The sequence below is a fragment of the Monopterus albus genome, unplaced genomic scaffold (assembly GCF_001952655.1).
Source record: "Monopterus albus unplaced genomic scaffold, M_albus_1.0 scaffold269.1, whole genome shotgun sequence".
Taxonomy (NCBI): domain Eukaryota; kingdom Metazoa; phylum Chordata; class Actinopteri; order Synbranchiformes; family Synbranchidae; genus Monopterus; species Monopterus albus.
In genome coordinates, this window is record NW_018128149.1 from 502,828 (window position 1) to 514,586 (window position 11,759).

At 41.7% G+C, this 11,759-nt stretch overlaps 1 protein-coding gene across 1 annotated transcript in view; it reads right to left on the reverse strand.

Moving 5' to 3' along the window:
• Window positions 1-11,759, reverse strand: part of rreb1a (ras responsive element binding protein 1a) — a 49,513-nt gene that overhangs the window by 24,134 nt on the left and 13,620 nt on the right. Inside the window, 3 exon segments of the mRNA XM_020621911.1 lie at window positions 131-272; window positions 10,390-10,553; window positions 11,283-11,372. Coding sequence (XP_020477567.1) covers window positions 131-272; window positions 10,390-10,553; window positions 11,283-11,372 — 396 coding nt within the window.

Consider the following 11,759-nt stretch of genomic DNA (forward strand, 5'->3'; position numbering starts at 1 on the left):
TGAGTCTTGTCTGGTTTGGTTTAAAGTCCCTACACACTACCAGGAACCACATGGAATATTTAACCTCCCACCTCCCCCCACAATGTTAATCCCATCCAAATGGTTCTTTGGACTTTGTATATGTTCCTACCCTCTTGCTGGGCGGCTCCTCTCCATTCTCCTCCTCGGAGGTCTGCCTCCTCTTGATGGACGGGCGGCGACGTTTGGTGGGGGACAGGGGGCTGATGGGGAGCAGACCGCTGGCCGGGTCCTTCTCATGGATCTTCATATGTCTGAAAAAGACAAAGAGATGGCTTTTAGTCAGCAGTCAACTAAAGTGGAGTGCACCTCACTTTGGCAGCAGGTTAACTTTAACAAAGCAGATTTATCCTCTTTAAGATCAATTAAAATCAAAACCAACCTGTCATTAAAACAAACGTTTCTTGTTATAACATGAGAAGATGGTGTTTATCCAACTGCTGTCCCAGCTTTTATAACAGGAACATTCTCTTTAAACAGGGATAAATTGGTATCTAACAAGAAAATACGTCATCATAACATAAAAACACAATGCTGTAATGTTGTAAAAATAAGGTTATAATGAGAATTTCTTCATGATATTTACCAAAATATTTTTACAAAAACTTCTGTTACAACATAAGCTGGTGTCTTATTACACCTAGATATGTTGTTGTATGCTGGTATAAAATGAGAAAATCTGTCACAATGATGTGAATACCAATAGCATGACGAGGATAATAATATGGAACGGAGTGATGGGACTTTGTTGGGGAGGTAAAAAGATTTATGGGGACAAAACAGGAGATGTTTTAGAAACATCTGGATCTGTTGTGTCTGGACCACAGGGGACAAAAACGAGCAACTGCGGTGAAATCAAGTGTTTGTTTGAAGGTGAAACCTGAGGAGAAAAATGGGAAGGACAATGGGAAGGACAGGAGGCGCCAGGAGGTAAGGAAGCTGGGGTCACCGTAAGAGACAGTGGAGGAGCTGGGCGTACTGTATGTTGTCATCTATTAATAGGACCCAACAGGCAGCAGGCTTGACACCCATAAGAGGTCCTGACAGACTGATGGCATCAGCAGGCCTCAGACCAGCTGACGGGAAGTTGTTTATTAACCAATCAGGTGAGTGAAGGAAAACAGAGGGCAAAGTCTTCATGGCCTAAATTGTACTGTGACCCCAGAACCAACCAATCAGAGAGCAGGATGCATGCAGAGTCAGCAGAAACACAACCCTGTTGTATATATCTGTGTGTGTGTGTGTGTGTGTGTGTGTGTGTGTATGAGAGAGATGTCCGAGTTGCAAACAGCTGCTCAACTCAACAAATCAATACACAACAAACACAGGAGTCACAGTACTCTAAAATATTTTTAAAGTGGTTCAACTTAAAGTGTTTCATTCTTCGCCACCATAAAAAACATGAAATTAGCTCAGAGTAAAGTGACAGCAACTTAGTTTACAATTACAACTACTGACATGAAACACTGCGTGCGTGGGTTTCCATTTAATTGTGGCTTAAACTTTATCCTGATTCTAAGAAGATCTGCAAGACAAAGTACAAATGAATACACAGGTCCATCAACTACCACTATGTGATCAGCAGGAGCTGGTTCATCAAGACACAGGGCCTGTGGTGCTAATCTGAGAAGAGGGCACAACAAAATGGCGCCAGTTAAAAACTCCAAAGGTGAAAACATGTTTGTTCCGTGTTTTGAGGAAGGTTGGGTTCCCCTTGCCACTCCACACAGATCTGTTTTGGCCCGCAGATCTTTTACAGTGACATTTACAATGAATAGGACTCATCCTGCATTTGGAGAATGTGCTCTGCAGGAAGGAATCACTCAGCAGCAGTAGGAGTACTAGCATAGGTTCAAACACAGGCAGTAACACAGTGTACTAGTGCCAGTCAGTGTTTGCTCCTCATGTGAACCATCCTACTCTGTCTGACCGCCTGCAGTACCTGCACAGCACCACAAGGGGCGCCCTAGGGCCATTCACAGCTCGGAGGGAGGCATATGAACTCCTCTGACAGCTTCCAGTCCAACATGTATCAGAGTGAAGGGCAAACTGTGAAAAGTTTAGCTTCTACCATCAGGAGGAAAAGAAGGAAACAGAGAAAAATCGAGGACAAATAGGAAGAAGGGAAGAGAAGTCTCACTTTAAATGCAAGCCTGCATTTTGAGCGTCTCTCAGAGGAGCCGAGGACAAAATCAAAAACAAAGACAGAAAGAGGTTCTTCGGGCGTGTCAGATGAACTGAACTTTTTCTCCCACAGCAACAGGTCTAAGCTCTTCTTCTCTGCTCGGCTCAAACGTGCAGCAGAGTCAGAGCCAATCACGGCTCAGCACACTGTTGCCCAGCCCATAATGGGCTAATGGGATGCTTCGCTGTGGCAACCAGGCCCAGTGGCCTCATAACGGAGCTGACAGCGGACCGACAGATGACGACTTGCTGCTGCTGATGCTGCTGCAAAGAAATCTGGACTCTCTCTGACTTTCTCTGCATCTACACTCCTCGTTCATTTTTAGCCAGGAGTTGATCTGATCCAGCATCTACTTTTTAAATGTGTTCATTTACTGCAGCATTTCTAAACTCTGGAAAAACCACGATCACCTCTCTGTCCATCAGTTTCTGCCTGATTTTCGATGTTTTTTCCGGCTCGGTGAGCGTGGACAATGCCTGTGGGCTTTTACATCAAAACTAGTTTCACATTTCAGAGATGCTCGGGAAACAACAGGGACTCTCGTTGGTCTGCAACACATTTCTTTCTTTCTTTTTTTTATTGAAGCAAAGTAACATATTAACAAAACAGTACCAAACATGGGAGACAAGACAACAGTTACATGACATTACAAAAGGATATAGAGTGTTTAACAAGGCTGTAGTGTGTGAAGTGTGGGTATTTCCAGCTTATTCAGTCTATGAAGGGAAAGAAAGGGAGAAGGAGAGAAAATTTAACAATAACAATGATAAGATATTACTAATAAAAGCAGCTTGTTACATTTTTAGAGGTAGGTAGGAATGTGCATGGCCTCAGCCCCAGGTATTTGGTTCAAGGTGAAATGTGTTAAAAATGGTTCCATGTGTCATAAAAAGCTGATCAGCTATTCTTGTGAGTGGATCCCATTTTCTCTAATGTGATGTATTCTGTCAGAAGGTTGGTCCAGTGGTTTATGTGTAGTAATTTTTTTGATTTCCAGTTTTGAAAGACTGTTTTCTTGGCAATAGCTAGAGAAATGAGTAGTGGGTTTTTATATTTAATTGGTAGGTGGTTGATTTCTATGATATTACTGAGTAAGTAAAGTGATGGAGAAGGAGGGATTCTACAGCCCAAGATGGTGGAGAGTTTGAGAGTTAAATCATTTTCCCATTTGAGTTTTGGTATTGTTATTGTTGAGTCTATATTTGATATGAGTTTATATAGCTTGGATATTATTTTCTTGGAGGATGTAATTTTCATAATTTCTTCAATTAATTGGGAAAGCTGTAGTGGGTTATTGGTTACACTAATCTTTGATTTAATTATGGATTTAGGTTGACTGTACTGAAGGAACTGTTCTCTCTGAACTCCGTACTTCTGCATCAGTGTATTAAATGATATGAACTGGTTATTTTCAAAAAGGTGACGTAAGTGAGTGACTCCTTTTTGTTGCCATGCTGGGAAATAGATAGGGTTATTATATAGTTGAAAATCAGGGTTGTGCAAAATTGGAGTGTATCTACATGGTGCAAGTGGTGATTTAGTGATTTTGTTTACTTTTCACCAGGCTGTCAGAGTTGAGAGGATTGTGATGTTCTTAACTTAATTCATTTTCTTAATAGAGTTTGGTAGAAAGGGAAAGTCTGCAACTGAGTTTGATTTGATTTGATTTGATTTATTCTTTCAAGCATGTAAAGACAGTTGATATGTCAACACACATAATTTTACACATATCCAACAAATGCTAATCTAATATCAATGTGCTTATACCTAGTACATGCTTGAATGGAGTAGGAAGAAGTCAGACTTATCCAGTCCTACCCCATGACATCATCTTACCATCATTGGTTTGCAAGCAGTATCTCTACATAGATAATTTATCTTGATTGACACATACCTTTATATTTACGTTTAAACTCATCAATTCTATTACTATTTTTTATGTCCACACTTAAATTATTCCATAGTTTTACCCCACTTATGGAAATACAAAATCTTTTTTTGGTTGTACGTATAGCATGAATTTTTAAATTTAACTGACCCCTTAAATTGTATCCCCCTTCCCTTTCATTGAATTGTTTTTGAATTCCACCAGGTAATAAATTGTTCCTGGCTTTATACATAAACACAGCAGTCTTATATCCCACTAGAATCAAGTGATTTAAACCATTTATCTGTGGATGTTGTGGGAAGCATTGTAAACAGGTGGTTGATTTAAGGTAGAGCTTTCATTTAGACAGTAGCTATTCGGCCGATGAGTGAGAGTCTGCAACACATTTCCATTTTCTGCCTCTTTTCTCCCTTCGTTCTCTTGCTCGGTCACCAGACTAGGGGCTTCTGATAATCCATTTTTCTCAATTTGTCTCGCTAATTAGCAACAAAACATGTCAGACTTGGCCGAACACAGTGAGGTGGATGTCAGTTTCCCTCCTTCCTTCCAGCCATCGCTCACTTTCATCTCTTCATTTCTCTTTGTACCCATCAGCCCCCCACCCCCTCTGCCTGTTTGAAGACGGCCGAGTAGGAAAATCTCACGTTTCACATTTCAAAGGATGCTCTGCTGCAAAATGGATTCCTCCTCTCTCTACCTCCTCCCTCTGCTCCTCTTTCCCCCTCCATCCGAACAGGCCTCCTCTTTATTTTCCCACCGTGGCATGCAAAATCAGGCCTCGCAGAGACGGACAGAAAACTCGAGTTAGACCGTCCTGCTTTCCTTCCACTCTATTTCTATTCCTCCTACTGTTTGCATTGTAAATGAGCTTCATCTGAACTCTTCACCACCTATTCTGTTTCGTAACACTTGCAGGACTCTGAGACGACGCAACCGTTTCCAGGGTGTGTTGATAGAAATCAGCATCCAGATCTCCTGCTGCAAGAGGCCTTGTTATTCCCTGAGTGTGAGTTCAGGTTGTCTTGCAGCAAAGAGAGGGGTCATGCTACAGCAGAGCCTCACTAAACCAGACTACCAACTTTCTGGCAGAGTGACGGTAAGAGCTGCAGCAGGATCAGCAGGATCAGGAGCTGCAGCTGATGTCTGAATAACAAATGATGCAGAAGCAGAGCAAACAACTGGGGGTATGTTCCGACAGCTGGCGACAGTTTGGATCTGGTTCCTGGTCGGCACAATCTACTGATTCATGAAGCTGTGTGGCGCTCAAATCTCTAACCCAGCCTTTTAGTTCACACAAGTCTTTCTGTGAGCTACCAGCAACAGAAAACAGGTACAAATTGTAGAGCCCAGTACCACATAGAGTCTGATGATTCTACTGGCTTTGGTTTGACTCATCTAAAGCTATCAGATACATGTACTGCAATAAAGAGTACAAGATTTGTCTCAGACATGGAGTGAAGTCCAAATATGAAGGAGCAGATCATGGAAATACTCAAGTAAAAATACCTTAAAACTGTACTTAAGTACAGCCCTTGAGTGAATGTACTTAGTTACCTTTAGCCTTTATTTACTTGCAAATATTGAAAGGTAAGCTAATTGAGATTCAATACTGGATTTGACTGATAAAACGCTCCCAAACCCTGACTGAGATTCGCCATCAGTTCCTTTACAATAGTATGGTATGAAATGAAAACGGTGAAGGGAGAGTGATCAGCTGTATATGGATTCCCCTTTTGTGTACAACATGCGTCTGTTTCCTGCCTCTGTCTTTCTCTGGTTAGTGACTCAGGTCTTCTTGTTTGTTTAAAATCGTCTCCTCTCCTGCTTTAGGTCATGCTATTAATGCATTTTTTTCAGTGCTGGAGTCAGACACAAATTTCCATTCAGCTCCTACTATTTACCAGGCTTCAGCAGCATGAAGGAGACCTTCTCACTGCCAAACATTAAAACTATGAGCACAAACACAAACAGAGGAAAAAATGATGGAGAAAACTGTCGTGACAGTTAAAAGCTTTTTCTCCTGCTGTCCCTCAGCCTACACTAATTCCTTCCTGCCCACACCTCCTCATACCACTGTGTCTGAGAGACTGAGGGCTCAGAGAACAAGAGTCTGGGAGGCAGAAAAGCTCAGCATTTAACATCAACAGGATGCACGTGCCATTCAAACTGCAACACAACCGTTTGGTGCGTATCATTACGGCTGATCGTCGTGCAAATTTTGCTGCTGTATTTAAGACAATTCTGAGCCCTCCAGGCCGCCACTGGTTTCCACTCCTCCCCTTAAAACATGAACGTCCATCAGCCAGTCAGTTACAGTGCCACAATTATTTAGACCCGTCTGTATTTAACCCACAGTGCCAGACCAAAATAACTTAAAACTGACAAAACTTTCACATCTCCAGCTAGTTTTCTGTGGGATGGGAACATCCTAAAACACCTTAAATCAAGAATATAAAAGTATATATAACATGGCTAAAACACACCAAGTGCTCTGGTTGTTTAAAACCTGTAGACTGACTTTCTGTGCAAACAACATGACAGCTGGCACATTCCAAAATAAAAACCTACACAGTGGTTGACTTCCGGTTGATACACCACCAAGATGGCTGTGTTGTAGGAGCCCCCAAAGGAACCAGAGAAAGTAAAGATAATCCCCCTTGAATTGAAGTTAGAACAGGAAAAACCAATAGCAATAGAGTTTACACTCAAGAGGGGGTGAGAAATATGACAGAATATATTCTCGATGACAAACTGTAAGTAAACAAATTAACTCAGAGTCAAGTTGGATAACTGGCTCTAGCACTAGCTACCACTGGATAAAGCTAACCACCGTAAGACACGGCTATATAAAAGCAACGACGATACATACAACACATTGGAAAGTATCTTGGGCGGGGAGAATATGGCAAACTACGACAAACTTGCCGAGTTACATGAAGTACTTTTGCAAGAAATAAGAGGCTTTCGCCAAGAAAACAATGAGCATATGGAAGGCATTAGGGAGGAGTTTGTAAAGGTGAACAGCAGACTGGATGAAGCTGAAGGTAGAATAGAGAAAGCAGAGGAGAGGATGCAGAATACGGAGGATGCGGTGACTGAACTTGTGAAGCTACACATTAAGTTGGAGGATAAGTTAATGGAATTGGAGAGTCATTCTAGAAGAGAGAATATTAGGATTTATGGCGTGCCAGGTTTAAGAACTGGATTTCAAAAGGATTAACCAACTATAATTCATTTGTCCAAAAGGGGACACTGCGAACCTTTGACACCCTGAAACATAAATATGGCTTGAGCTCCGAGGACTTCTTCAGATACCTACAGGTTAGACACTATTTTAATAAGAATATCAAAGTGCCCTTAGCCGACCAGGGATTCCTTCAAACATTTATTTCACTAACAAAATCATTGTCACCCACAAAAATTATTTCTAAATTATACAACAGCATTCAGCAGCGTAAGAGGAGGAACACATATTACATAAAAGAGAAGTGGAAAAAAGAAGGGAGGGTTAACTATCCCAGAGGAGAATTGGGAACACATATGTCAGATGCAATGGGCTTCAATGGAATCGAACATTTTGCACAAATTTTGTTGGAAAAATATTACCAGATTTTTCATTACCCCTACTCAAAAAAGATATCAAGGAACTGGAGATGCTTGTTGGAAATGTGGCCACAAAGGGGCAAATCACTTCCATATCTTTTGGAATTGTAAAGTTGTTCACAAATACTGGTCTGAGATCCATGAACATGTACAAAACATATTTTCAATTACCTTACCATGAACATTTGAAACCATGTATCTGGGTAATATAGTAATTGATGGGTTTAATAAGAAGGACAAGAAATTACTATATATTCTGCTGGCCGCGAGCAAAAAAGCTGTCTCACGAAGATGGATTAAACCTGAACAACCAACAACCGATGACTGGAAGGACATCATACAAGAGATTTATACAAGTGAAAAAAATTGCCTTTGCACTCAGACTGCAGGAGGGCGCATTTTGTCAGATATGGTCGAAATGGACGGAATATGTGAAACCTGTGAGGCCTGACTTTGTGTAAAACTGCTGGGTGCCTATGTAGTAGTGAAGCTACATTGACTATTTATACACAGTGAGGTACCAATAAAGTCCCAGTCATGTTTTTTGTTTGTTGTTGTTTATCATTTTGTTTTTCTGGTTTAAAAAAAAAAAAAAAAAGGAAAAAAGCAAAAGTATTGTATAGTAATACATTGCAGATTGTACTCATTATGCAGCATGCTTTTTCAATAAAAAAGTAAATTGAAAAAAAAAAACCTACACAGTGACAAGTGAGCTAGGCACCATGCTCCATTTTGATTAAACTGCAAAGACTCTGTGATGAACCGGGAGATTTCTCATTTTAAATATTTTGTGAGAGTGAAACTCCCCAGCTAACAGCTTATATTCAGTTCAATTTACTGTCATTGTACTGCACATCTCATGGAGGCAGAATGAGAGATTTTCTCCAAGATGTAACAAACATTAGTGTTTTCTAGACACACTGCCAATCACAATTATAAACAAAGCAAAACTGATTAAATATGACCAGCATTTAAAAACAGTATAAGATTGAACAGAGTAGTAAAACTCTGGTAGGTCAGGGTATTTTTTTCCCTCTTGCTGATCTTTGTGCACCCTGTGATGTTTGAATAAAGAGCTGGCATTATGGCCCTTTCTGACCCGTCTGTATAAACACTGAGTGTATTTAAAATCTGTCATTTCATTTTATTCACCCAAAGTCATGCACAAACAGCCCAGACCCCTCTTTCAGAGGTTATTGCCATCAAATCAACATTACTCATGAGCAGCTACTCTGATTGGCTGGAGGTGATGACTCATGTTCACCCCCAGCCAATCAGAACAGGACCTAATGAATAATGCCAGCAGCACATTTTCAGCAGCTTGCTCTGGAGGTGGAGACAGAGTTCAGCGATGTGACAGCACCACCACCACCCTGGGCCATCTCAGTCCTCTTTGTTGTTGTTTTCCATCACATCAGCTCTCTAAGTTTCATTTCACCCCCTAAGTGGTTTTTTTTTGGGGTCATTTCTTTCCTCATCCATTATCTGTATTTGATAAGGTCCTCCCTGCTCCCTACAGCTACACACTTATTATTATTTCACTTCTGGGTTTTAAGGGGGAGGAGCAGAGGCCACTTTTAATGTCTACCACAGAAGAAGAAAAATTAGACAATACCAAGCAGTACTCAGCATACCTTTACAACATACTGTATTTATTTCATTTTTATTTCTGGTATGCCAGTTTGTTCATCTCATCTGAGTGTAACAAGTCCCATGCTTTACACTTCTAGTGTTTTGACTGCCGGGCACAAAAATAGGTGAATCAAAATACAACTATTGTTGGAAAACGGTGCTCCGCGTTTTTCAGTGTTTCAGCTTCACAAAGCTATTTGACTCCAAAATAAACTTTACTTAAAAAGTACTTTCAGGGTGGAGACGTGCTGGTGTGTCAGTGGATGATTCTACTTGCTCTCGTCTTTGATTGGTCAAATTATGTCAGCTATGAAACCATGAGGTCATCAACAACCAAAAGGGGTCAGCATTACGTTTGACATTATTTAACGTGTAGATTCAAAACACACAAACAGACAAACACTGAAGGGACCGTTGAGTCTGACAGTGGAGACTGGACTTTACTGATAAATGACTGGGCGTTGTTCACTGAGTGTGTGTGAGTGATGGGGGTGGATGGTTTAAAGCCACTTCCTGTGTAACCTCCTAGCACACATGACCATTTTGGGGTTGTGCTCCCATCATGGTTGACTGGGGACTGGGTTAAACATCCACTTCCTCCACCTGAGGCTACATGGCTTATGTGTGTGTGTGTGTGTGTGTGTCTCACAGTGGTTGTATGGACACATTTTAGTTCCGCGCCATGGTTGTGAGGACATGTTGTCTAAGGGCTGTTTGAGGGTTCCGACCTGGTTTTAGAGTTCAGGTTATGAGAACCAGCTTTAGTGGCTCGGGGGTGCATTATATCACTGAATGTCCTCCCCACTATAGAAAGACAAACATGCATTGTGTTAAGTAGGTACACACTAACGTGCACCCTATGTCTGTGCGTGATCTCAAATGATGCTTTAGCTCCAATTTACTGACTTTTGTGGGCAAGTCAAAGTTTGAGGTTGACTCTCCACTTGTAAACCGTCACAGTCACTTTTCGATGTAGCAGAGGATCAGAAACACCATGAACAGCGCTCACACTCGCTGCTGACTGTGCCCGTGTGTGTGTGTGTGTGTGTGTGTGTGTGTGTACCTGTGCATGTTGCCATTGGTGGTGAAGGTCTGTCCACAGATGTTGCACTTGTAGGGCCTCTCCCCACTGTGGACCAGCATGTGTCTGTCCAGGGACGAGGCCGAGCTCAGGCACTTCCCGCAGATGCTGCAGGAGTGGTCCGTCGCTCCGGCGTCGGTGTTGTGCTGCGGACACAAAGGTGTACGCTGACTTAGAGCAGGAGCGGCAGGCCCCGACAGCGGTAGCACTTTATATTCACTTAACATCATGCCTTTGTACTTGATTTGCTTGATACTGTGGTTTCCATAATATCATGCTCTTCCTGGGGTTTCTGGGTTTTTTTGTGGAGTTTTCTGGACTTGAGAGTCTAAGGACAGACTGTGTCCTCTGAGGTGAATGTGTCAATCTGGGTTTTTGATGAAAGAAAAACTTTAGTCCACAGTTGACAATCATAAGAGAGAAGTGGAATCTTTGGTTGTGATTCTGGCTGCGAGACAAATCCACCAGTGGCTGATTTAGAGCCCTAGAGACCAAAGTATCGCACTGTAAATGCAACAGAGTACAACACAAAATGATGCAGAATACACTGGACACTGCAGCATTTTGTAAGAATCATGTCTGATACAGGTTTAGGAGAATCAATCACAATATCGTTGCTGCTGCACCAAAGTAGCTGCAGTCGCACAGGTAACACCGGTAGGAGCTGGTGTAGAACTCAGTGGTAGTTAGTAGTGTTAGTAGCTGTAGCAGCTTGTTAGTAGCTAGTGAAGTATTTTCCAACCATTATGTAAACAAATTTAGTTCATACTGCTGCCTATGTGTGATTTAAAGTAACAGTGTTGTCACTGTTATTCTTCTTCTTTGCTCCTTAACCTTTACCTGCCAACATAGAGGTGGGCACAGCAGTGGTTTACCTGTCTGATGTGCATGGTGAGCTGGTGCTGTGTCTGACAGCTCTTGTCACACAGTGGGCAGATACATGCTGAGCTGTCGTCTTTGGCGTCCTGGTAAAAAACCACAGACATTAACATAAAAACCAGGTTTGAACCAGTGTCCACAGCCGAGCAGAGCCGTGTGTGTCTGAACTGGATCAACAGAAAATCTCTGTTTTTATGGCAGTTACTGTTGCATAACCCTTAAAGTACAAGTCTGGTGAAACTTTACATTTGTCAACAAAAACGAAAGCAACCAAACTAGTATTGTGTTCAAAGTCTGATTTGTCTTGTAGCTAAACTGTTGTCTTAAACTATTAACACACCAGTGAACACACTGCTGCACCAGGTGACATGTTCCTTCATCACCATGAACACACCCTTTTAGTTTACTGTGGATTAATCTGCTGCAGAAAATAGTCCCTAACAGATAAACAATGAAACCGTGAAAGTTTGTAT